General features: G+C 40.7%; 2 protein-coding genes, 1 long non-coding RNA gene and 1 pseudogene across 3 annotated transcripts; 2 read left to right on the top strand and 2 right to left on the bottom strand.

The window, feature by feature from the left end:
• Positions 1-1067: 1067 nt before the first annotated feature.
• LOC144708736 (Tetratricopeptide repeat (TPR)-like superfamily protein) lies at positions 1068-4047 on the bottom strand. Its single transcript, XM_078582170.1, has 2 exons — positions 3940-4047; positions 1068-3073 (listed from the first exon to the last, which is right to left on the bottom strand). The coding sequence occupies exon 2, from the start codon at positions 3014-3016 to the stop codon at positions 1259-1261; it is 1758 nt and encodes a 585-aa protein (XP_078438296.1). The 5' UTR covers positions 3017-3073; positions 3940-4047; the 3' UTR covers positions 1068-1258.
• Positions 4048-5854: 1807 nt separating this feature from the next.
• Positions 5855-14734, top strand: VHA-A (vacuolar ATP synthase subunit A). The gene is made up of 21 exons (XM_078582169.1): positions 5855-6010; positions 6111-6190; positions 8802-8928; positions 9084-9139; positions 9224-9280; positions 9405-9516; positions 9598-9635; positions 9738-9839; positions 9976-10032; positions 10123-10194; positions 10277-10378; positions 10470-10532; positions 10614-10746; positions 11202-11308; positions 11882-12076; positions 12186-12272; positions 12382-12486; positions 12898-12995; positions 13115-13193; positions 13442-13530; positions 14340-14734. Exons 2-21 carry the CDS (start codon positions 6113-6115, stop codon positions 14452-14454), a joined length of 1872 nt encoding a protein of 623 aa, XP_078438295.1. The 5' UTR covers positions 5855-6010; positions 6111-6112; the 3' UTR covers positions 14455-14734.
• A 3366-nt stretch (positions 14735-18100) lies between these two features.
• Positions 18101-19360, bottom strand: LOC144708306 (heavy metal-associated isoprenylated plant protein 39-like; annotated as a pseudogene).
• A 1282-nt stretch (positions 19361-20642) lies between these two features.
• LOC144708702 (uncharacterized) lies at positions 20643-23949 on the top strand. Its single transcript, XR_013582838.1, has 3 exons — positions 20643-21671; positions 21741-21839; positions 22986-23949. It is a non-coding gene; the product is annotated as an uncharacterized LOC144708702 (long non-coding RNA).
• The last annotated feature ends 3722 nt before the right edge of the window (positions 23950-27671 follow it).

A 27671-nucleotide genomic window follows, 5' to 3' on the forward strand; every position in this document is an offset into this window, starting at 1 on the left:
ACTTATCATTTCATGGGTACAGTCATTATGGACGACCCTGCACTTGTTGTGGCCTATATAAGGCCCCCATGTATCCCTGAATGGATATGATTGAAATCTATTGTCTTGTTGAAACTGTTGTTTCTCCCCTTTGAGTGTTCTCTTTGCTAGAGAGTATTTAGCTGGTGGATTCAAGCAAACCCCTTGTGGACTCAAGGGTTGGAGAAGCTAGTTCTGTGGATTCAGGATTGGCTCCTTCCAATAGCGCAAGGCTTGTGGATTCAAGTCCTGTTCCTACACCGTAATGTTTAATTTATTTGATTTTGGCGGTAATGGGAAGAAAATAAATAGAGAAATATTTAGAACGATAAATGCTTAAAATACAAAATATGGTCTATAAGAAATTTGAGGAAAAATGGAGAGTTATGGAAATGTACCTCTTCCCAAAAGAGAATATTCGAGAGAATTAAATATAAGTTTATATACCCTGAAATTAAATTTCAGACTGGTGAATACTTTACCTTGATTTTCAGTTTTACAATGTCAAATTCACTACAATGACCCACTAGTATTTGAAGTATGTAAGTCAAAATTGATAATTAACATCAAGTGAATTTTTAATAATTTGAAGGAAATTTATTTGATTTAATACATAGATTGAATGACAATTTAAAAAATCAATTTTATTTGATATATTGATAAAGTTATTAGGCTTATCCTAAAATTTTAACAATTTAATATCTAAAACCCAAAAGTAATATCATTTTGATTCTCGAGAAATTTTATAGCCTTCTCCATTGAAGAAGATAACAATAACATATTTAACAACCTCCGTGTTAATATTAACTTTAATACAAATACAATCTTTACTAATTAAATGTACTCATAAGAAATTATATTAATTTCACAAAGGCCTCATAATTTGGTACTACAAGAAAACTCAATTTAATCAATGGACTTTCATATGTTAGGTATTTCTATACTTTTTCGCTGAGTTTTGATCAGATATCTAATACATTTCAGTAAGATATCACTGTAAACATGGGAATTGCTACGTGTATTTGTTTATTCTGATGAAACAACAAAAAAGTCTGAAAATTATCTTCTCTGATCCTACAGGAATTTGATATACAGAAGAGCCATTCAGAGTAATGAGGAATCTATTCTCTGCTTTACCAGGGATCTATGCTGTCGAGAAGGATGGTTCCAAGCAAGAAATACATACATCTATAAAGAAGAGTTTCCCACCCATTCTTCAGAATTGAACTCCTTTCCCACTTTACCAGTAATCGCCACAGGAGCAGGACCCATCCTTGAACCGGTGGAACCGGCCTGGCTCCCTGACAATTATCTCCCTTTCGTAAATCTTCGACACGAGCTTGCCATAGGCATGGCAGTCCCTGCACATCCTCAGGTTCCTCACAATCCTGATGACCCCGGCGGAGCAGCTACTGATCAGCCCAAAGCAAATTGCAAGCTTCAAGCTGTGCCCCCTAGCCTCTTCCTCTTCCTCATGCCCTTCAAACCTCATCTGCCACTCCACCTGCTTCACCATCTCCAGAATTCTCCTGTTCTCTGGGTGTCTCCTATCCTGTGACACAAACCGGTGTCTCTGCCCCCCTGCTCCCTCTAGAATGCTCATCCCAACTCTCTGCACTCCCACAGCCTCCGCCATCTTCCTCCGTGTCGTCGCCGCCGCCTCCGTCGATCCCTCTCTCATGTACAGCTCTGACAACATAATGTAGTCCGCTGCATTATCTGAGCCCATCTCCACCAGCTTCTTTCCAGCAATTAACCCGATCTCGAGCTTGCTCTGATCTCTGCATGCACTGAGCAGGCTCCTCCAGAGAGCATCATGGCTCTGCTCCGGCACGCCCATCGCGAGCCAGAGCGCCTCCTCCACCATCCCCCCCCTTGCCAGCAGGTCCACCATGCAGGCATAATGCTGCTTCGTCTTCGCCGCTGCCATGGCTGAGAACCGGTGCCGCCCTTCCTCCACCAGCCCGTTGCGGGCGCACGCCGTCAACACGGCAGCAAAGGCGGCAGCATCAGGCTGAATTCCCCTTCCCACCATCTCATCGAAGAGCTCCACGGCAGCCTCGCCTCGGCCGCTCGCCGCCAGGCCCGAGATCGCCACGGTGTAAGTCCACAGGTTTCTCTCTGCCATTTCTCCAAACACTTTGAGGGCAGTATCCGGGCGACCGCATCTCATGTACATATCCACCAGAGAAGTCTGAAGCTCCACATTCCTTCGGTCCCCCGAAATTCTAAGCCAGCGCCCGTGGGCGCCGCGCCCGGCGCCGAGGAAACCCACGTTGCCAGCGGCGACGACGGCGCTGTTCAAGCAGCTCTCCTCCGGCAGCACCCCCGCCAACGCCATCCGCCGCAAGAGCAACACACAATTCTCCCACTCCTGCGCCCGGTTAAGGGCCGCCATTAACGAGCTCCATGAAGCTACTGTTCTCGTGGGCATTTCCTCGAACACCTGGCAAGCAATCTCCGGCGCCCCGCAGCGGCCGTAGAGATTAATCAAGCTGTTCTGGACAGTAACATCGAGATGAACACCGTATTTATAAACCAGAGCCTGAATCTGCCTCCCAACATCAAACAATTCGGTCCGCGCGCAAGCATTGAGGAGAAAAACAAAGGTGAACTCATCTGGGTTGACGATCATCCCTTCTTCTTCCTCCCAAACTTTGATCTGATTGAAGAGGAGGAGCGCGGAGATTGGGTTTCCGGCAAGAACATGGCCTCTGAGGAGAAAATTGAAGTCCTTTGTTGTTGGGGAAGCCGCGTTGAGGAAGATGGAAGTGGCGTAGTGGGGGCTTCCCCAAGGAGATAGAGCGCAGGACTTGATCAGATGGCTGGTGCGGAGAGGGTCGTCGTCTTCTCCGAGCTTGATGGCTCGGGCGTGGGCTTGCTTGAACTCGTTCATGGACGTGGGTCGAGCCAGATGGGTCCGGCCCGGCGAGCCAGGGTCCCATGGGTTCGGCGAAAGGAGAAGGGTGGTTCGGGGGAGAACGGACCCGGCGGTCATGGCGTCGCCATTGTCGAGCTCGAGGAAGAAGACGACTCCTGGCCATGGCTTAGCGCTCTGGAAAGGGAATGCCAACGTGGATAAGGTGATGGTGGAAATTGCAGGAGAGATCCGGCAGCCAATTAGAGGTCGCCACGTGGCATGAATAGATCCCTTCTTGATTTTTCTTTTTTCTTTGGGAATTTAGCACCCTGCAGGCTGGAACTTTCAAAGTTTGGCAGATACATGCCAAACTTTGAATTTGACATCCTACAGTCCAGATATTTTTAAACTGCCAGATCCAGGACGCGCCCGCTTACTTGGACACCGCCTTCCTGCCAGGTGGAATCCGAAGAGTCCACGTAAGACGGGATTCCACCTGGAAGCCAGGCGGTGTCCACATCAGATACCCGATTTCTTATGGGGATCGAAGGGAGAAGGGAGAAGGGAAAGGGGAAGGGGAAAGGGGAAGGGGAAAGGGGAAGGCGGGGAAGATTTCTGAGGCTGCCGGAGGCCTTCCCGGAGACGTCCCACACCAGGCCGCCGGAAAGGCCTCCGCGACCTGGGAGGGCCTCCGGCACCAGGCCTCCGGGGGGCCGTCTTGGGTTTAAAAGGCCGCTTGGGTTTAAAAGTTTGCAAGAAGAGGAGAACGACGAAGGCCGGTACGCACTTCTCGACCCCGCTTCGTTTTACCCCACTCCTCTTAGCGCCTTTATGGCGGGTACGCACTTCTTCTCTCACCTGAGATCGTAGAAGAACAGAGAAGAAGAAAGATGAAGACGAGAAGAGAATAGGAAAAAGATTGAGGAGTGGAGAGGAGGGAAGAAGATGAGAAGGGGAGAGAAGAAGTAAGAAGAAAAGAAGGGGAGGGCCTCCGACGGCCCCCCGGACAGCCTACCTCAAAATCTGAAGAAAAAAACCTAAAAATCAGGAAAAAAACCAACCTTCGGCTCCCCATCGACCCCTCTTCCAGTTAAAGCTCTTGAATCCTCGCCCGAAATCTTCGCCCGAATCCGGCAGCCTCAGAAATCTTCCCTGCCGGAGGCCTTTCCCCTTTCCCCTTCCCCTTTCCCTTCTCCCTTCTCCCTTCGATCCCCATAAGAAATCGGGTATCTGATGTGGACACCGCCTGGCTTCCAGGTGGAATCCCGTCTTACGTGGACTCTCCGGATTCCACCTGGCAGGAAGGCGGTGTCCACGTAAGCGGGCGCGTCCTGGATCTGGCAGTTTAAAAATATCTAGACTGTAGGATGTCAAATTCAAAGTTTGGCATGTATCTGCCAAACTTTGAAAGTTCTAGCCTGCAGGGTGCTAAATTCCCTTTTTCTTTCTACTTGGCATCTGCATGTATGGAAGTCCCATCATGATGGTTCGCACTTATAGTGCAGGGATGAAAACCAGGACGCGGTTGGACGAAAACCCAGATGGCAATTCATCCCAAGACGAACGGACGGGATGGTTTTCGTCCACTCAGAAGAAAAACCGTCCCGTTCAGAGGTCTCGGACAATAAAACCGTCCCGTCCGCATCCCTGAGCTGATTCCAGACGTCGGACGAGACGATCTTCATCCCGTCCCGTCCATCGTCCACGTCCCAAACGATCCAGAACTGTAAATAAAATTAATTCTTAGCTGGTAGACAATTACAGGGCTGTATTGCTTGCCAATTACTGTTAGTGAGATAGGCCCTATATGGCTAATGGGCCATGTTCTATTAGCCCATTAGCCCTTACTCACATTCTCTCTCCTAGGGTACAAATACCCTTTCTCGTGTAACCTCTAAGTATGAGATTATCATTCTCCTTCTTCCTCTGGTCTCATCATCCTTCTCCATCTTCTTCCTCCTAACCTAACCTAGGTTAGGATTCCACAATTACAAATTTAGTTCTTAAAAAATGATTAATTGTGATGCATCAGTTAACTATGAGATACGAAAGGAAGACGGATATTTTTTGGCTGTTTGTTCGTCGAAGTCGCATGATAGATCCCTTGTTGGTTTTTTTCCCCTTCCAACTTGGCATGTGTATGTATGAAAGTCCCATCATGATGGTTTGCACTTTGCTGGTACAAAATTAGAGGGCTGCATTGCTAATCAAGTACAAATTTAATTCATGTAATCTTTATAATTCATTCTGACTTGACACGCATAACTGTTAGTCTACAGACAGTTTGTTTGGATGACCTTGCACAATATATCATCCATTAAATAATACTGATAAAATGTGAACCCAAACTAATCAATTTAGAAATGTATGTGAACGTTCTAATTCATTCTGTCTTGCCATGCTTAACCAATAAACTTCGGATAGTATGTTTGAATGATCTTACATAAAGTTTCAAAGCAACATTAAATATCATCCATTTTAAATATAAACAGACGTAAAATATAAACTAATTAATTTAGAAATTCAGGCGAATGTTCTAATACATTCTGACTTGCCATGCGATATTAAAACTTTATTAGAACATTTTAACTAATTTATTTTAGAATTTTAATTAGCTAATTTCAAATTAAATAAATATGCAGTACGACATGTCGCATGCTTGCCAGCGCTTAGCCACGACAGCTTGGTTGTCCAGGACCGTCCAGACACCAATTAAACAACAGAAATTCATAATAAATTAATAAATAAATAATTTTATAATAAAAACGAGAGACTATTTGCGTATCGGGACTTTCTCGGCAAGAAAAGAACACATTAACAATTATTTTCCAAAGAGGTACTTTCCGGAAAAATCTCTTATTTACGAATAATACTGGAATAAGAGGCTTTGTAATTTAAATTGCTGTTTTAACGTGAGACAGCACGTGGCGGTTGCACGGGTTATTTTCCACGTGGCGGGTTCCCATTGGCTGATATTTGAGAAGGGGGGGTAGATTTGTCCGGTATATATCGGCGGAGGAGAAGCTAAGAACAAATCTGTGATCTCTCCTGTCAATAATTTCTGGGATTTTCGATCGGATCTCGCGCGCCCAATCGCTCTTCCTCCTCCTCGGCTGCTCAAATCGAACTGAGGTAAGGAGAAATTTGTTGTTAGTTCTTTGCGATCTGATTCGTTCGATTTTCGGTTGGATTTTCGGGCGGATTCATTCGATTGTGTCGTTCCATTTGGCAGCCATGCCGGCGGTGCACGGAGATCGATTGACTACCTTCGAGGATTCCGAGAAGGAGAGCGAGTATGGATACGTCCGGAAGGTGATTTTCTTCCTGCGTCTTTGATTTACTTGCGTCTTATGCTCTGTGAGAGGAATTTCTCGTTTTGCTGTTGTGGACGAGTGTGTTGCATCTCTTGTCATGTTTCTCTTCGTTTTAAGAGGGTTTAATGGCTTAATTTTTTGTTGGATCAATCTGTCATCGGAGATAAAAGGTTGAATCAGTTCGTTGTTTTCTTTCCACTTTATATTGTGTCTTGCCACTTCAGAAAATGCCTCTAGTATCTACCTCGTAGAGCAGAATAAATTAGCACTAATGGTGACCTATTTGAATCGATCAATCAATCATTACCCTGAAGGTAACAGATTTTCTTTTTGTGGAGGCAGAGAAGACGTATTTCTTAAATAGATGGTCATCCTCGTACTCTCTAAAGGGTAAAATTTCGAAGAAAATCAAAAATCAATGTTTGAACTGTGAACCTAGTCATACCCACCAGATTGAACCCGAAAAAGATATCATCCATCGATTTGTTTTTTATCTCACTGATGATTATTTTGCACTTTTTAAAACCTTACTCATCTGCTTGTGTAAACATATCAACTTTATATTCCCACTATCCATGGATATTATGGGTTTCACGATTGAGAACAATGATAGTCTAGGTGCTTCTTTAAAAAAAAACTGATAATCCAAGTACATCCCGCCATGTGGTTGTACTTTCTCCTCCCCTCTCTTCTACATCACCTCCAGACCTAATCGAGAACTAGGGACTGAAGGAATCAGTGAAAGAAAGATACACCCAAGTTTACTGAGGTGTAGACGAATCTGCACCGAGTTTGAGTTTGAGCCTGTCAATATTAAGATACCCCTGCTAAGCTATAGCTTTATTACAGTTTCAAGCGCTTGCTCTTAAAAAGTGGTATCAGAGTTAAGGTCATGGTTTAGAATCTCACGACCAACATGTGATAAGTTGAACGAAGTCTAATGGGTATAGGCGTGATCCAAGTTCATGAAAAGGTAGGTCAGCGGCAGGAGTTTCTCGGAGGTGGAATGTTGGTGTAATTGTGAAAAATCGTGCCTAAAATCTAATGTCATGCACACTTTCTTGATAGAATATATTACGGATAAAGTAGCCCTTTAGCAGACTAGTAAGCATTGATTTTAACTGATTAAGTGTGTACAAACAGTTGTTTATAGCTGTAAACTCTGAAATAAATTTCGGGTTATGTGTAGAAGTTAGTGCAATAAATAAGGAGAAATATCAAAGGTTAATTGGTAGACTCATCATCCTAAATCACTCCAGACCACATATCACGTTTACAGTAAGACTCAGCCAGTTTACGCATAATCCTTTTGGAGAAGCACATGTAGGCTGTATATCGAGTACATACATATCTGAAGAGAACTGCTGATGATGGCTATTATTCAGAAGAGATGGTGGCATGCTTGTGGAAATTTAACTGATGCTAATTGTTGAGATTTCAATGGATACGGTACTGTGGCTGCTCCAGATTTTCTCATGTGCTGTAGAGACCATGAAGATTGTTCATACCCTTATTAGCTTGTTCTGGAGTCGTCTTGTGGAGGTTGTCATCTGCTCCTAACTTCTCCTGGCCGTAGAACCTTTTCTAAAACTGATGAATGTCGGCCAAAACAACGTGATGTATATATATGTTCTATTTCCTTTGTAAACCTAATGGGCGTGCTATTATTAGCCCATGCCGATGTACAACTTAGCCTGGTATATAAGCCAGGGCATTTCATGTGGGTGAAAGAAGCGTTATTATATTTCTTGTTGTCTTGTCTTCTTCCTCACTCTCGTAGGTTTTCCTAGAGAGATTTATCGCCAGAAACAAGAGAAATCATGCTGTCATGGAAGACAATAAGGTTGAAAATTAAGAGACCACAAGTGGGCTGTAGAGCTTAGGAAGCCCTATGTGATTCTTAAACAATGATTCTTTAAAGTGGATCTTGTACAAACATGATGCAAACAAGACACAAATTCAGGTCTCAAGGCAACAAACTAAAATAAAATGAGTGAAAAATGAGAATCTCTTTAGAGCTTCCACGGGTCAGCAAAAGGGCAACCTGATCGATGAGAAAAGTAGTGCGCTTATTCCTGAGCCAATTTGAAAATTTGTGATTTAAGTAGATCTATGTAGTTAACTCAGTTTAGTAGGAATGATGTTGCAGGAAGCCATTTGACGGATGACATCCGTGATGTCTACTTTAGATTCTTGATTCCGCGTTTCAAACTTGTTCCAGAAACCATGAAACTTGTGAGAAAATAAACTCCTTCTATAGAATTAACCGTGTGGGCTAACCTTGAAGAGTTTAATTTCCTTTTATAGAGTTATGAAAAAAAATTATCGTGGAAAATTCTTTGTGAAGAATGCTCTCTTCACTTGCTTTAAGATTTCTTATTGAAGTGTAAACGTATCTATATTCAATTGCGAATGAAGGATATTTTTATATTTCTTTTTCAAGTATATTTTTAAGCTAAATGACATAATTTTAGCCAAAATGCTCATTTCAGCCAATCTTATCACAATAGTTATGACAGACACATGTTGGTCTATGTTTCAGAGAGTATCAAATCTTGAGGGAAAATTTACCATGATCTTTTGTCTATGTTAATATTCTAATTTTACAGGTATCAGGTCCAGTCGTTGTGGCAGACGGGATGGGAGGTGCAGCTATGTACGAACTTGTGCGAGTTGGACATGATAATCTTATTGGAGAGATTATTCGGTTGGAGGGAGATTCAGCGACCATTCAAGGTTTTTTAAGTTTCTCTTATTTATTACCTTTATAGATCCAGTTGAATAATTCAAGGGATAGCGCTTAGTCTATGTTACTCTATGTTATGCCTTTGCCTGTTTGGTTTTCTGGAGAAATGTATATCAAAGTATTGTTTGCTTGCTATTCCTTTTAGTTTATGAGGAGACAGCTGGGCTGATGGTGAATGATCCTGTCCTCAGGACACACAAGGTAACATTGGTTGATTTTCCTCGTCACGAGTATCACAATCATTTTCACAGTATATTAAATTTTGAAATGTTTTTCTTTGTACAGCCACTTTCTGTTGAGCTCGGCCCTGGAATACTGGGAAACATATTTGATGGAATTCAGGTTTTTCCTCCCTATATGGATTATGTTTCTTAAACATCATAGCCTATGTGTTTTTTATGTGAAACACCTTGCTAGAATCCTGGGTTTGACTTGTCACTCATCTGTCGCTTTTCTTTTGATTCAGAGGCCTTTGAAAACAATTGCTATAAGATCTGGTGATGTGTACATCCCTCGTGGTGTCTCCGTCCCAGCTCTTGATAAGGATGTGCTTTGGGACTTCGAGCCAAAAAAATTTGGTGAGTTAGTGTTGTAAACTGGGCATATTTAAACCTAGTGCCAACAAATATTTACTGATTTTTACAATGATCTTTTGTCAGTGGTGGGAGACCATTTAACAGGCGGAGATCTGTATGCGGTATGCTTTTCATCTTTAAACTGCTACAATCTCATTTCGAAAATACAGCTCACATTCTCTAATTTAATATCGTTAATTATTGTATCTCGTTGTGATATCCAGGTTGTACATGAGAACACTTTAATGAAACACCACGTGGCACTTCCTCCTGGTGCAATGGGAAAGATTGCCTTTATTGCTCCAGCCGGTCAATACAACCTTAAGGTTGTTCTCCTGTAAAAATCACGGATGACCCTCCAGTTCTTATGAAATTTTGGAAAAAATTACACGATTGTGGAAGATTAGTAGTTTTTTAGTGCATTGTCGACATTCAAATAATACTCCATCTTGAATGGTGCAGGATACCGTTCTTGAGCTGGAGTTTCAAGGCGTTACAAAGAAATTCAGCATGCTTCAGGTCAGCCCATCAAATTTCTGTTTTCTTTTTTCTATTCCTATCTGTAACATGTGATGGTGATCGTGTATCATTCCTTTTTTATCTCTCTAGACTTGGCCCGTGCGTAGTCCTAGGCCTGTTGCTGCAAAGCTTGCGGCAGACACACCTCTTCTGACTGGGCAGGTAGACACTTTACGCTCCCATTCTTTTTTTCTGTTTTTTTTTTAACATCAGATTTTATTTATAATTCTCGTATCATTTTCAGCGTGTCCTTGATGCACTTTTCCCGTCAGTACTTGGGGGTACATGTGCCATTCCGGGGGCTTTTGGCTGTGGAAAAACTGTTATCAGTCAAGCACTTTCAAAGGTGTGTTTATAGTGATAAGAAATATTTTTTTTCCCTCTCTTTTTTTCTCGTTTCTGGCTTAATTAAACCTTTTTTCTTTTCTTTTCTTCAGTATTCGAATTCAGATACAGTGGTTTATGTTGGTTGTGGAGAAAGAGGAAATGAAATGGCTGAGGTTTGATGTCACCCTTGAGTTAATTTTATTTATATGAGACATAAATTTTCATTTTCACTTGACAGACTTTCAAACTATCAGGTGCTCATGGATTTTCCACAACTAACAATGACGTTGCCTGACGGTCGTGAGGAATCTGTCATGAAGAGAACCACGCTGGTCGCCAACACTTCCAACATGCCTGTGGCTGCCCGCGAGGCTTCAATTTACACAGGTGTGAAGCCATAGTGATCCTTATCTCAATAATATAATTTTAGCACTTCAATTCGATGTAAATAAAGTTTTTCTTGTGGTAAATTTTCCTTTTGCCTTGTTTTTCTCTTTTGTTTCATAAAAATATCATGGTTTCGTGATCTTAAAATACTCTTAAAAACTGTGCCAGCTGGGGCATCGAGGAGAGAATACAAGAGAAATAGAGAGAAAAATATTAATGGAATATATACAGATGAGTGGGCTGAATTACAATGGCTAGTTAAGGTTGTGGGCCATGTTACTGCGGCTAGTTGCCTCAAATTATCTGTGTAGCAAGCGTGTCACGTGCTACAGCATAACTCTCTCTTTTTTTTAATGTTGAGATTTTTTTTGGATTTTTCATATCTCCATTTTATGGAGGAATATGGGCCACCCGATTCCGGAGTGTTAACGATATAGCATTAATGATCTTTTCAGGAATCACCATTGCTGAATATTTCAGAGATATGGGATATAATGTCAGTATGATGGCTGACTCCACGTCGCGTTGGGCAGAAGCTCTCCGTGAAATATCTGGTCGACTGGTAATTAATCTTGTCCCTGACCATTTATTGCTCATCATAAAAAAATATTATTATTTATTTTTTTTATTGTTAAAAAAAAATTTATTTTTTGTGTTTTATTTGAGCTTCAAAGTATAACTTGCTGATTTCCAACGTCTATGCTTTAAGGGTCTTTTCCCCCAATCCTTCTTTTGCAAATTAAGTAGGAAAAATTCCTAAAAAGTGTGATAGTCCTTAATTGTGTTCCAGTTAGGTATTTCCATAGTATCATTCCTGTGATTTTTTTAACAAATGGAATGACAAGTGGATAACCTCGATTCTCTTATCATGTGGTGCGGTAAAGAAAAATAATGAAGCAACAGCATATTAGCTTGGGCTTTTATCTTGATTATTTATGTTTGATTCCTGATTACAAACCCTTCCACATGTCTAAATTTTGATCTGACACATTTAACACATTTAATTTGGTATTTTCCCTTACGCATGTCTAAGTTTTGACCTCATATATTTAGCTCATATCTGCAGTCAAGTTTTCTCACTTCCGCATGTTTAAAATATGCAAATCAGTTTATGACTTCACATACATAATATCAGGCGGAAATGCCAGCAGACAGTGGCTATCCAGCCTACTTGGCGGCCCGTTTAGCCTCCTTTTATGAACGTGCCGGAAAGGTTAAATGCCTCGGTGGCCCCGACCGTTCTGGCAGTGTGACTATTGTTGGTGCCGTCTCTCCTCCTGGCGGTGACTTCTCAGACCCTGTGACGTCAGCAACTCTCAGTATTGTCCAGGTAAAGGGAGAAATGACAACCATTCACGCGTAGCGGACAAAAATAAGTAAAGTACCACTAGATTGATTCTATGATGCTATTCTGATTATCTTTCTATATTGACTCTCAGGTCTTTTGGGGGCTGGACAAGAAACTTGCCCAGAGAAAGCACTTCCCTGCCGTCAATTGGCTTATTTCATATTCAAAATACTCTAAGGTCTCTTATTCATCTTTTTCCTTTATTTTTTCGACTGATGTAATTAACCTCGATTATTTGTCATAATGTGGTATTAAAAGAAATGATCCATCGATTAAACAAATATCAGGCATTGGAGTCGTTCTACGAGAAGTTCGACCCCGACTTCATTGATATCAGAACAAAAGCTCGGGAAGTGCTGCAGAGGGAGGACGACCTGAACGAAATCGTCCAGGTTCTGTACTTTGCCTTAACTTTGTCATTATTTAAAACCGTTGAAGAACAATAATATTTAACTTAATATTTAAAAATCAAACTGATGAATAGTTCTCCTTTGTGCCCAATTGGATTACTTCATGAAATAGAATTCAGAAAATATTTTTGCTAAAATGTTGTCAAATCAAAATAAAATAAAATAATAGCCCTGGTTTTTGTTTGTGCTTTAGCATGATTGAAAACTATAATAATTTGACTTGAGGAAAAAAGCAATGAATAGGAATCAAACAGATGGATAAGTTCTTCTCCTTTGGACTCAAGAGACATTTTTGCTGCAAGTGAAATAAAATTAAAAAAATTCTTGTGAAAAAGGGAGTCAAATCAAAAGCAATAAATAATCGACGCCTGAAATTTGCTTAATTTTCCACAGCTCGTGGGGAAAGATGCACTCGCAGAATCAGACAAGATCACCCTTGAGACCGCCAAGCTCCTCCGTGAAGATTATCTCGCACAGAATGCCTTCTCTCCGTAAGATCTATCTATCTCCATCTCTTTCACACACACAACGTACTTCACTTGAATTAGTGTTCGACATTTGTTCATTGACTCTGTCTAACGGTGGATGCTTATTTGGGATTTTTTGACAGGTACGATAAATTTTGTCCGTTCTACAAATCTGTTTGGATGATGAGGAACATCATCCACTTCAATAATTTGGCCAATCAGGTTAGCTTATTTCTATTTATTTTCTCTATAAATTCCTGTCTCGAATATTCTATACTTATATAAGTACATAATTTTCTATATGCATGTTCAGTCTATCTTTCTATTTATTTCCCTCTCTCTGCATTTATATACATATATGCATTTCTTACGCATTTATAAGTTTGTGTTGGTGTGTAATAGAAGATCTATATATCTTATGTTGATGATGAGAGTCTCCGGTATAATTACTGTGGATGGGCTTGTTTTAGGCGGTAGAACGTGGGCCAGGCCCCGAGGGACAGAAGCTGACTTACAGCGTCATCAAACATAGGCTGGGAGACCTCTTCTATCGCCTTGTGTAAGTCATCTCTCTCTCTCTATTTATATATTTTTCTATTTATCTGTCTATCCATACATATTGATGTTTCATTCAATCTCTCTATTTATACATTTATCTATCTGTCTATCGATACATATTGATATTTCATTCAATCTCTCTATTTATACATTTATCTATTTATCTATCTGTCTATCGATACATATTGATATTTCATTCTATCTCTCTATTTATACATTTATCTATTTATCTATCTGTCTATCGATACATATTGATATTTCATTCTATCTATCTATTTATATATTTTTCTATTTATCTATCTGTCTATCCATACATGTTGATATTTCATTCTATCTCTCTATTTATATATTTTTCTATTTATCTATCTGTCTATCCATACATCTATCTATGTATCTTCAACTCAGCTCAATCAGTATACCTACCTGTCTATGTATCTGTCTATCTATCTCCCACTCAGTTATTTATATTGCCATCTTTCTACAGGTTGATCACTGTTCACGGATGATCTTTCCTCTTTTTTTTTTTTAAAATCTTTCAATCTGTATATTGATATTTCATTCTATCTATTGATTTACCTACCTATCTATGTATCTGTGTATCTATCCATCTATCTGCCACTAAGCTATCAGTCTTAACTATTTTTGTATCTATGTATCTATGAATTTATCCTTATTTCTGCCTCTCAGATGTCAAATTATTTATATATTGACCCATCATTCTATTGATGTGTCTCTCTATGTAGCTATCTATCTTGGTGAAACCATCAATTAGTTCTCTTGCTGACTGAAGACGCCGTGTTCATGGTGCAGGTCTCAGAAATTTGAAGATCCCGTTGAGGGCGAGGAGGTACTTGTAGGAAAGTTCCAGAAGCTCTATGATGACCTCACCGCGGGTTTCCGCAACCTGGAGGACGAGTTCCGGTGATTTATCCTCTGTCCTCATCGTCATCTTCATCGTCATCATCATCGTCATCATCTTCGCCATCAGAACCAGCCACCTCCACCACTATCATCATCATGATGTCTCTCTCCTTGTCTGGGTATGACCTTATGTTTTTAATGATTTTGTGGGTTTCTTCATCGACATAATAAAGTAGCATGCAGATGGTGGGGATTGAAACCTGCAATGTTTCCTTGTCAGAAGAAGGTTGCTATCAAACATTTCTTGGTTTATTTGAATGAAGTTATTCTTGAAAAGTACATAATTCCTCTTACAATATGAATTTCATGCCATATAATGTTTATCATCATGAATCGCATTTAGATGTCCTTTTGTTTGGATATCATCATGGTGATGAAGCTAACGATGTGATGCGCAGTGCATCGCCCTATTGAGATTCTGTCTTGGATTTTTGACCCCATATTGTAGGGAAAGATATGAAAGATCTTCCCCCAAGCCGTAGATACGATGTTCATCGAATACAGCTTTTCTATTTATATACAAGATAGCTCTTTTAATGTTTAAATCAAAATTATTAGCACCCAATTCATGAAAATATTTCGAAATCGCGAAGATGAGCTAAAAACAGCTTTCTCAACCATCAAGGATTGATACTGAAATTTGGAGTTGATTTAAGCATTCTACAAATCAGAATGATAAAAATTATGGGGTTTTAATGAAAATGATGTCACACAGGACGGCAAATTAGACTCCTTTATTATGGAACTTCCCATGAGATACAACATCTTTAAGAGTGTTGAAATGGAAATAATCATTGTTCAGATTATTTTTGATTTGTTTATTTTTTGGACTAAATAACCGGAAGCATGATAATTTTTGAAGATTCATACAGAAACAATTTCAGATGAATTCCAGCGGTGAGTTCAAATATTTTTTGGACTTGGAACTCATAATAAAATGGAATACCAGTATTTCCGCAAACATAAATCAAATGATGTAAATTTAGAATTTTAGAAATCTGAGGCTAACAGCCCTCGAAATTTGGGAAAAGTAGAATCAGTAACACTATTTTTACCAATGAAAAAATTTTCGCATAATGTTACCCTAATAATTTTTCAGTGCAGGTTTAAGCCAGGAATTTGGAGCAGTCAAGAGACTCCCTTGGATACTACAACATTAGTCAGTATATCTCCAATCACTAGAGCGGATTCATGAATCGCATATCTCAAAGGTTGATAATTTTCATGGATAAGCTACCAGATGATCATTTTTTTCAGAACACTGACTCAAAATTGAACATTGAAGGTGAAGGGATTTTCTTCAAATGCCAGAATTAGTATTTTGAGGAATGTTAAAAAAAGATCAGCCTTAAATCGCTTGGTCAACTCTGAACCAAACAAATTGACTATTGTATACCTTATAGATAGGATCTCCCATGCTGACTTGACCCTTTCACAGAGTATCTTTCCTCACCCTTTTTTCTCCTTCATCTCTTCATCCCTTCATGAATCCACCCCAACAATTAGTTATTTCCCCTTCCCAAGGGAGAGGGGTGATAAACCTGAAATTGGGCTAAAATATATCATTTTAAATGTCTGATTTATACAAAAATATCAATCAAATTTTCCGCGGTACCAGGTAAAGGTCAAATCCATAAGGAGCATGTACTAGAACATAACTTTTTTCTTCAGAGATATTTTCCATTAGTTTTATAACTATTTAATATGTTTTCGATTTTTATTAATCTTATTAGTATTAATTTCCATAAAACCGAAATAAAATATTTAAAACTAATTTTTGAAATTAAAAATATAATTTTGTTTTTATTATATTCTCCTAATTTCATAAGATTTTCACGAATTTATTGTGAAAATTTGAAAATTTTAGGTCTAAAAAATAATTAAAAACAAAAAAATAACAGATACATTTTTATTTGGTTCAAACTGGTCAGTTTGGTTAGGCCCAGTCAGCTCAATTGGACCCAATCTAATTAGCAGTTGTGTTGACTAGTGATGACTACTGCTGGTGATGTGTGGTACCTTAAAATGCCTGAAACTTGGGCAATATTACCTTTTTAACGCAGTTTACGATGTTAGAAAGCTTGATGTATATGATATCCTCTATATTGCTATTGGCAACATATACCCTTATAACAATCTTCTGTAACCATATAGAAGAATTACCCGTTGGACAATCCTACCGTTTTAACGATATCTCATTTTGAGGATTGAATTCCAAAGGAGTAATAAAATATGAAGGGATTCTCCATGCAGGTTTCGCTACGAGTGATCCCTTTTACAGGCGCCGGATTTTTACAGAGAATAGAGAAAGTAGGAAAACTCTGCGATAGAGGATGAATGAATGAATGGTGCAGATTTATGAGAGAAACGAAGTGGAAAAAGCTGACTCTGAGTTGCTCTCACGCGTGGAATCTAAGTCACAGTAGCGGGTTGAATCTGTCGTAACTGGTGACAATGCGGGACCGTAGAAAAATCTCGCTCTTCTTATCTAGCGTTTTTTAGTAATTACATTATTCGAAAATGATAAAAAATGTCGTCTACTTACGACGAGCAAAATACGTCATGTACACCAAAGCGTGTCTGGATTATAAAATAGGTCCCAAGAGAGAACTATCTTTGTTTCATTAGTATTGACCGAATATCATTTCGATCGTTGAAACATTCAACGGCTAAAAACTGAATAGCTGCGAAGTTACCGCGGTTCCTTTTTTTCAATGTTTACAACTACAAAGTCGATGTTGATACTTTGTCCCCCAATAATAGATAGAGAGGGCGAGGCAAAGAATCAAGGACCAGACTCCGATTCAGACGTACATATTGAGTGAGAGAGAGATGGAGATAGACAGAGGGTGGGAGAGAGAGAGCGACAGCCAGATGGAGAGAGAGAGAGAGAGAGAGAGAGAGAGAGAGAGAGAGAGAGAGAGAGAGAGAGAGAGAGAGAGAGAGAGAGAGAGAGAGAGAGAGAGAGAGAGAGAGAGAGAGAGAGAGAGAGAGAAAGAAGAGAGAGAGAGAGAGAGAGAGAGAGAGAAAGAGAGCAAGGAGAGAGAGAGAGAGGAGAGAGAGGAGAGAGAGAGAGAGAGAGAGGAAAGGGAGAGGAGAGAGAGAGAGAGAGGAGAGAGATAGAGAGAGGGAGAGAGAGGGGGGAGAGAGAGAGAGACAGAGAGAGAGAGAGAGGGAGAGGGAGAAGGAGAGGGAGAGAGGAAGAGAGAGAGAGAGAGAGGAGAGGATAGGAGAAAAGGGAGAGAGAGAGAGAGGAGAGGGAGAGAGAGAGAGGAGAGAGAAGGAGGGAGAGAGAGAGGAGAGAGAGAGAGAGGAGAGGGAGAGAGAAGGAGGGAGAAAAGGGAGAGAGGGAGAGGAAGAGGGAGAGAGAGAGAGGAATAGGGAGAGAGAGAGAGAGGGAGAGGGGGGAGAGAGAAAGAGAGGGAGAGGGGAGAGAGAGAAAGAGAGGGAGAGGGGAGACAGAGAAAGAGAGGGAGAGGGAAAAGAAGAGGGAGAGAGAGAGGGAGAGGGAGAGACAGGGAACGAGAGGGAAAGGGGGAGAGAGAGAGAGGGAGAGGGAGAGAGAGAGGGGAAGGAAAGGAGAGAGAAAGAGAGAGAGGGAGAGGGAGAGAGATAGAAAGTGGATTTTCACTCTCTCTTGTCTGCACTTTTGAAGCATCGACTGGGTAACAATATATGTCAGGACAAAAAACTGCCTTTCAAGAAAATCACAGCTTGGGTTCTTTAGCTAATAGTTAACTCATATATTTCACTTGACAAATGAACGAAAGCATAACTTGGCATTTAGCGGCCATTCAACTTCGATCCTGTAGGACAGATTAGGTTTCAGCAGATGACGCAGGAATTGGGGTCCTCTTCTCTGCTGATAACCGTGTAATGCGTGGTGCAGTAGGGATTGTAGGCTCGGTAGACATACTCCGCAGATTCGTTCTTCCGCTCCTCTTTTTTGGGCTCCTCCTTGGGTTCCGCCTTCTCGGGTTCTTCCTTGTGCCCAATAGTGATAACACGTGTTCCAGCGCTTTCTGAGTTTCTCCACAACCCTGACGGGGTCGACGTGCCGATCACGGTCATCTTCTTCTCCTCCATGTCCACGGACATGTAACTGATCCCTGGAGAAGAGAATGCCCGAGAAGACGATGAGAATCGATAAATGTTCTTAAGAAACATGGCAGAGAGAGATAGAGAGATTGAGCGAGCGAGAGAGAGAGACACTGATATATAGATTGATAGATAAGTAGAAAGAGAGAGCGAGACAGACAAAGCGGGAGAGAAGGAGATGGATGAGCGAGAGACAAGGAGAGAAAGATAGAGAGAGGCAGTGATAGAGAAAGATGGAGAGAGAGACATGCAGAAAGAGTAAGAGAGAGAGACCGAGAGAAGAGGTAACTCGGTACCTGAGAGCACGGAGACCGCCCTCATTGCCTTCCGCTTCTCATCGTCGTCGGCAACATCCACCTTCGCTACGATCTTCTGTAATCAGATTTAAGGATCCCCGTTTGACGAACCCATCGGTTAGCGGTATCTGATTTTTAAGATTGAATGTCAAAGGGTAAAACGAGAAATCGAGCGGGCTGGCATACGCATCTTCTCCGCCATTAAAAGTTGTATTCCAATTAGCCGAGCTAGTTTTTCTAAGAGTGATTCTTCTCTTACGAGTCGGACGATGACCGTCGGGATGGAGAGAAGAAAGTACGTAGGCAAAGAGTTGGGCTGTGGTGCTGCGATAAAGGAAGACCGAATGGTGCAGATTTATAGGAGAAATTAAGCGGAAGAAGCTGACTCTGAATCGCTTTCGCACGTGCCGGTTGTGATACGAACGTGCTGGATGAGCAGTCATCACCTGCTCATAAGTCATAAGCCACCGAGACATCACCTGCAGTCAGGCTCCGCCCCCATCTTACGCCCACCATCACCTGCAGTTAATTAAGCGGAATGACGACCACCATTACCTGCAGTCAATTAAGCGGAATGAAGACCACCATTACCTGCAGTCAATTAAGCGGAATGAAGACCACCATTACCTGCAGTCAATTAAGCTGAATGACGACCACCATCACCCCCATCTGAGTCGCTTTCGCGTGCGGGTTGTGCTGGATGAGCAGTCGTCACCAGCCCCTAAGTAGACATGGTCGTTCTGTTCTGTTCGCTTGAAACGAACACAAAATTCGCACAAAAGAACCGCACAGGCCCTTGTTCTTTGTTCTGTTCTTTTTCTTTTTCAAAAACAAACAAAATTCACACATTCGCACAAATTCGCACAAAATTAGACTAAAATTCACACAAAGTGAACAAAAGAACAGAACATGGGTCTGTTCAATGTTCTGTTCGAATTTGTACCCCTAAGCCGAACAGAACAAACAATTCGCACCAAAAGAATAGAACGACCATGTCTACCCCTAAGCCGCTGATTGTATCACCTGCTCCTAAGCCACTCGTGCGGGTTGTGATACAAACGTGCGGGTTGTCACCTGCAGTCAAAGCGAACGACATACAAACTCATCTCTGCGGTCATGCAAATTGGTGTACCCTTCTGGAAGCTGATTGGCTGACAAGAGAGTGAGAGAGAAGAGGGGTTTTACTTGCGATTACAATATAAACCCTAAACTCTCCATGCTGTTAAAGGAGGAGTTTTACTTAGTCAAACCTCAACGACCTGCTGATTGGAAATTAAACAAGATTATTTAGTAAAATGAATAGATATCATATACTCGCTAGAGGCTTAGATATTAGGATTAAATATAGGTTCAAAGATAGAACTAGGATGAAACATAGATGGCTAGGATCAAAGATAGACTAGGATTAAACATAGATGGCTAGGATCGAACCATGGATAGTATAACGGCCAAGATTAAATCATAGAGTATTCGTTATAACAAATGGGTCTACTGCACTGATCGACGGCTGTGATCAGTGCACCCATTGTGTTATAATGGTTAGGATTAAATATAGGGTAGCCATTATAACAAACAGGTTTACTGCACCAATTGACGGCTGTGATCCATGCTCCCATCGTGTTATAACGGTTCGGATTAAACACAGGGTATCCATTATAACAAACGGGGCTACCGCACAGATCGACGGCTGTGATCGGTGCACACATCTTTTTATAACGGTTAGGATTAAGCGATATTTTATATCCGTTGTAACACTGTTATAATGGATGTATGAAACAGACATTTCTTTAACGCCTATTCGATATGTGATATAAATACAATCGATGTAGTGTTGAAAATATGCAGAATAAAACAATGATCAGTTTCTTCTTCTTCTTCTTGCATCTTCTTCCTTTTCCTCTCCCCACTCTTCTGTTCTTTCTCCAACTGTGTTCAGTGTTCACGGCACCATGAATTTCAACACATGCAACCCCACCCACCCAAACAACAGCAATGACTCCAGCACAAGCCATGTCTTCCTTCTCTGTCCCCAGAGAGCGATGGAAATCCCACTCCACTCTCACCGCGCGCTTTGCCTCTGTCCGCGCCATGGGGGGAGGCTCGCAAACCTTCCCCGGCGGCCTCAACAAGTGGCAGTTCAAGCGGATGCACGCGAAGTTGGCCAGAGACAAGGAGCACAAGCTTCTCCACCATGAAAAGGAGCTTTACCAAGCCCGCCTCCGATCCCACATCAGAGAATCCAACGTCCTCCGATCGAACCCCCTTCTACCTTGCTGAATTGCATGCACAGTGTGATTACCCTCCCATCTCGCCTTCTGACCACGTTAAGACCCTCGCCAACCGATTCACCAAGGAAGGAGCCGAAGATCTGTGGAATGAAGCCAATGGCCCTCTTCGAGACGACCCATTGCCTCAGAATCAGTTGAAACCACCCCCCGGCCATTGACCTCCGGAAAAGGGTGGCGGATCATTCTTGGAGATCAAAAATACCTTCTTTGATGCGAAGACAGTTTTGTATTGAGTCTGGGAAGAAGATCGACATCAGGTGGTGTAATGATTCTGACTCCAATTTTTCGTATGGTGACTGCCGAGTTTCTGGTGGCATCATGGATGAAGAAGATTTGGGATTGATGGGTGAGAGGAAGAAATCGAGATTGAGCAGCGCTGCCCTGATGAGGCATGATCGGAAGAAGGAGAGGCGGTCCCCGAGGGGTGTTGATGAAGATCACTGCGATCTGGGTGAAGAAGTTGAGCGTATATGTGATGATTCGAAGAAGAGAAGACGGGAAGAAACAAGGCAGGAAGAGTCGATTCTGACTCCACAGAGGTAGAATATTCTTGATTTTTGGTAAATGTATCCTTCTTAATTTCAGTTTTTTCTTGATTTCGTCTCCAGGTTTGAAGAGCTCGATATCTCTCCGCTGATAGTGAAAGCGCTTAGTTGCGTTGGTTTTTAGCAAATGACAACTGTACAAGCCGCTCAGCTGCCTCGAGGGTTTGTATTTTGATGCTTTCCTTCATCCACCATTTTCATATTTTTTGCATTCCAAACTATGGTTTCTTCATATTTTTTCTTGATTTGATTCGCGGCAGCAACTAAAGAAAATTTGTTTTTAGAAAAGGAACTGACTTCCAAAATTTGTTTTCTCAGGGAGAAGATAAAGATATTTTCTTTCGTTTGTTTAGTAAATTCTGATTAATGATTGTAATGGTACTCAGGAAATGATCTCTCTCTCGCTGTCTCCCCGTCTCTCTCTCTCTCTCTCTCCCCCTCCCTCTATCTCTCCTCCTCCTCCTCCTCTCTCTCTTTCTCTCCCTTTCTCTCCGTCTCTCTTTCTCTCTTTTTCTCCCTCTCCCTTTACCTCCTCTCTCAGTCTCTTTGTCTCACGCTCACTCTCAATCTCTCTTCCTTTCCCTCCCGCCTCTCTCTTTCTCTCTCCCCTCTCTTTCTCTCTCCCCTCTCTTTCTCTCCCTCCCTCGCTCTCCCCCTCTCTCTCTCTCTCCCTCCCTCTCTCTTCCCTTCTCTTCTTCCCTCTCTATCTTTCTCTCTCTCTCTGTCTCCCTCCCTCTCTCTCGCCCTCCCTCTTTATCTAACAGCCTTATTTCTTTCTAAGTCTATCTCCACCTCTCTTTTTTCTCTCTGTACCCCATTTTCCGACAGTGTGTATGTTTCTCTCTCTCTACCTCTTTTCTCCTCTCTATCTATACTCTTCTCATCCTCCATTACATCAGCTATATCTGTACCTCTCAATACCTTCTTTCTCTCTCTCTCTCATGCTTTCGCTATCTGCTTCATTCTCTCTCCGTGTATGACATCTTCTCCCCCTCTCTTTCTATCTCTCTCTCTCTCTCTCTCTCTCTCTCTCTTCACCCTATTTTTTCAAAATCTCTTGATTTGTTAACCTTTTTCTGTCTAATTTCCTTTTTTCTTTATCTAACCTTTTTTATTTATATGTAGCCCTCTCTCTACTTTCGCTCCCTTGCTTCCTACCAATATATAACACTCAATATATTATATAATAATGCAAGGTCGTGTAATAGTAGAGTTTGTCTCTCGATCATATTTTCTGACATCAGATTTTTCAACGATTTAAAACAAAAAATAAATTAATTTTCTGACTCCCATGGATGGACGGTGCAGGTGTGATCGTATACTCTTGCGGGGCAAAGGTCTCATTCTGACCCAATACGATCGATTCGAATCCAAGTTATCAGATCATAGACCCGTTCGGGCCGTATTTGTTGTCCTAGTCCACACTGACACGTGGTGGACCATGCCACATGGAAGTCAAACGTGTAGGCAAACCCTAATTTTTATGATTTCATCCTTGTCGTCCGATCACATTTGGACCCACCAATCTGACAGCTCTGTATCTCCTGTTAACGTGTACCCTTCTCCATTTTCCAATGTGAAGTTATAATTATTTATTAAATTTGTGCAACATATTCTCTGATATAACCTTGCTGCTATAACCTTCCTGTGGCATTGAATAGTTATTTATTCATCCGTTTTTAATTATCTGATATAACCTTTCTGCGGTATTGAATACTTATTTATTCAATGCCTCAGTACAGGTGGGGATGCAGTGGGGGACTCGAGCCAGCTGTTGTCTATTCACCCCACACCATAGTACACAGATAAGAGAGTGAGGCTGATTGGCTCACAATCGAGCATCGCGAGCCGCCCCCCAGTTTTCTCTACTTTATAAACTTAAACACTTGTACCACTATAAATAATGTGGTGTATAACCTGTTCTAATTACGAAGACAAAATACACTTTCATCATTTCTGTTTCTCCAATATCTTCCCGGTTTCAGCACTGATCATCGTCTACTCTCTTCCTCATTCTTCAACATGGTATCAGAGCACACTCCAACGAGCCTTGAAGACGCGTTGATAGTGCACGGTATTTCCAACCATCAACGACACCATCCGTGTTGCCTGCCAGCGTCGTCAACAGTCGGGTGAAAGCATGCTCATTATCCTATTTTCATTTTCATCATTTTCGTTGCAATGTTTTGTGTTCTTTCCGCTCTCGTCGTCCTGTTTTCGTCACACTGTGACGCATCCCATCTACGGCGCATGTTTGTGACATAATGTGGGAGGTGGGTCCTTAGCAATTTGGACTCCCCTCCCTCATTCCCCTCTTGCCTTTTCTTTTTATGTCTTAATTTCCCTTTATCTTGTAATAGGGGGCCATTATATACGGTTCCCCACAGAGAGAGAGAGAGATAGATAGATAAATAGATAGATAAAGTGAGAGTGAGAGAGTGAGAGAGAGAGAGAGGAGAGAGGGTGAGAGTGAGTGTGAGAGTGTGTGAGAGAGAGGAGAGAGGGTGAGAGTGAGTGTGAGAGAGAGAGAGAGGGAGGGAGGGAGGGAGAGAGAGAGAAAGAGAGAGCGAGAGAGGGAGGGAGGGAGAGAGAGAGAGAGAGAGAGAGAGAGAGAGAGAGAGAGAGAGAGAGAGAGAGAGAGAGAGAGAGAGAGAGAGAGAGAGAGAGAGAGAGAGAGAGAGAGAGAGAGAGAGAGAGAGAGAGAGAGAGAGAGAGAGAGAGAGAGAGAGAGTGAGAGGGTGGGGGAGAGTGAGAGAGAGAGAGTGAGTGAGAGGAGGGAGGAGGAAGGAGAGAGAGAGAGAGAGTAAGGGAGAGAGGAAGAGGGAGAGAGAGAGAAAGAGAGAGAGAGAGAGAGTAAGGGAGGGAGGGAAGGGGAGAGGGAGAGAGAGAGAGAGGAAGGGGAGAGGGAGGGAGGGAGGGAGGGAGGAAGGGAAAGAGGGAGGGAGGGAGGGAGGGAGAGAGAGAGAGTTAGAGAAAGTGCACATCCTACACCCTCGCGCCTTTCGCATACGAAATACTTGCTTCGGTCATTCTGTTCTGATTAAATGTCATAATCTCTCTCTCTCCCACTTTCCTTTTTTCTCTTACTTTCTTTCTGTTTTTTCCCCCTCTTTATCCTCTTTCTCTTACTCACTCTCTCGCTCTTTCTCTATCTAACTCACACTCTCTTTCTCACTCTCCCTCACTCTATCTTGATTCCTACTCCCTCCATTTCTCTCTTTCACTCTCTCACTGTCCATCTATCCTCTTTCTCTCTCTCTCTCTCTCTCTTCCTTTCTCTCAGTTTATCGCTCTTTCTATTTCTCTTTCTATTTCTCCTCTCTCTTTCCTCACAATCCGTCTCGCCCTCTCCTCTCCTCTCTCTCACTCTCGCTGTAAGAGTCAGACCTTGCTCAGGAGAGAACAATAGAAGGAGAAGAAGGGAGACAGAAAAAAAATTAGAAGAGAGAAGAGAGAAAAGACAGAGAGAGAGGAACACAGTGAAAGATGCTTAAAGATCTCTTATTTCCTCAATAATTTTTCTTTAACATTAGTTCATATTTATATAGGTTTTAGTTTGTTACATATAGTTATTCTGTTTAAATCATAGCTGATGTCAGACGTCGTCGGGGACGTCGTCCGGTCGACATCGAATATGATGGTTTGGTGCCGATAAGTGATGATGGTGTCGAACGTCGACGATGTCGTCGTCTGACGGATGAACCCTAACGGGTCGATGTAACTGCTGTTGAACTAAGAGGGGGTGAATTAGTTCCACTTCTTTTTATTTATATAGATTCCTTGTTTAAATCTCTCTTACTTCACTCAAAGGACAATAAATTTTTACCCTGCTTCGGGGGACTAATGTGCCCTTACTGCAGCCGCACCTTGCCTCAGGAGTCGCCCTGACTCCACTAATCACTTCGGCAAATGCATAGCGAGAAAAAAAACAACTGTTCGCGATGTACAATCGCTCGCACTAATCTCGAGTAATCACACTAAACACTTGCTCGGTGCCGACGTCTCCCTCGACCTCAATCAAGTGCCTTCTCAGCTTCCAGATGCGTTCTGAGCCTCCCCCTCAGTCCACTCTGTGCTGACAAAGTCCTCACGTCTCTGGCCTCCTTCCCGTGTCCAAGTGGATGTGATATTCCTCCCTTTAGTGCACTTCCCTGAAAGTCAATATGATGAAAATATCTTTGTTGACCTTAGGTCAACTTTTCTCCTAACCCTAGTTTTCTTCTGAATTCTATTTTCCCACTTTCAAGTCACAAATAGTGTATCAAATGTCAGTCAATGCCAACTACCAATAGATTTAATCAAATCCAGTCAAAATATAAAATAATATCAACTGGTAATAAATCTGCTCAATTGTGATATAATAGTCCGATAAGAACAATTGATGTTTACTAATATCAGAAATATTCAAAGTAGACAATCAGATCAATCAAAATTAAAAGATCAATTGTCTTAACTCAAATCAAATGTGATTAACAAATATCAATTCAAATAAAGCAATTATAGTAATTCTGATTGAATGTGATTTAGCAGATATCAAACTAAATTAGACAATTCAACTGTGTAAATCCTGATTGAATGTGATTTAGCAGATATCAAACTAAATCAAACAATTCAACTGTGTAAATCCTGATCGAATGTGATTTAGGAGATATCAGTTCACATAAAACGTTTATATCAATTCTGATCCAATATATATATAGGAGATATCAAATGCATTTGAAGATCTAAATTAATATATTCAAGAAATCGATTTGGATAGTTATTTAGATTTCATACAATCCAAAATTCAAATTCAAATTCAAATGTAAGAGATGAATGGATAATTTCGAATTGAATTTTTTATATCTGAAGAACACTGATTTTCAAGAAATTTATTAAAAACCAATCAGAATTAGGGGCCTGAAATTAGTCCAATATTTAGAAATCAAATTCAAAACTGATTTGAATTTATCAATGAATTCAAATCGATTTAAAGCTGTCAATAGATTCAAAAATCAAGAAGTCAAAGAAAGTTTTTTATATGATTTCAAATAATAGCAAAATTCAAAATCAAATTTAATTTTATATCAAGTAATCATGTAGTAAAAGTGATTTAATCTTTGATCTATATCAATCATGATTTCAATTAGATTTTAGATTTGATTTCACACAATCAAGAAACCAAAATTAATTTGTTATTTAGATTTCAAAAATTCAAGATCAAAATCTAATTTTCAAATTATGAATGATTAAATTTCAATGTGAGATTCTAACTTCTGAAAATCAAAGAATTTCAAGAACCTTCACATCAATTTCAAAAATCAAGAAGTCAAATAATAGCAAAATTCAAAATCGAATTTAATTTTATATCAAGTAATTATGAAGTAAAAGTGATTTAATCTTTGATCTATATCAATCAAGATTTCAATTAGATTTTAGATTTGATTTCACACAATCAAGAAACCAAAATTAATTTGTTATTTAGATTTCAAAAATTCAAGATCAAAATCTAATTTTCAAATTATGAATGATTAAATTTCAATTTGAGATTCTAACTTCTGAAAATCAAAGAATTTCAAGAACCTTCAAATCAATTTCAAAAATCAAGAAGTCAAAGAAGTTTGTTATATGATTTCAAATAATAGCAAAATTCAAAATCGAATTGAATTTTCTATCAAGTAATTATGTAGTAAAAGTTATTTAATCTTTGATCTATATCAATCAAGATTTCAATTAGATTTTAGATTTGATTTCACACAATCAAGAAACCAAAATTAATTTGTTATTCAGATTTCAAAAATTCAAGATCAAAATCTATTTTTCAAATTATGAATGATTAAATTTCGATTTGAGATTCTAACTTCTGAAAATCAAAGAATTTCAAGAACCTTCAAATCAATTTCAAAAATCAAGAAGTCCCTCCTTCCAGTTCTTCCTTCTCTTGCTCTCTTCTCCTTCCCTATTTCTTTTCTCTCTCGGCGGAGGAAAGGGAGACCAGAAAAAAACTTCTTCTTC

Source organism: Wolffia australiana, chromosome 10 (genome assembly GCF_029677425.1).
Source record: "Wolffia australiana isolate 7733 chromosome 10, ASM2967742v1".
NCBI lineage: Eukaryota > Viridiplantae > Streptophyta > Magnoliopsida > Alismatales > Araceae > Wolffia > Wolffia australiana.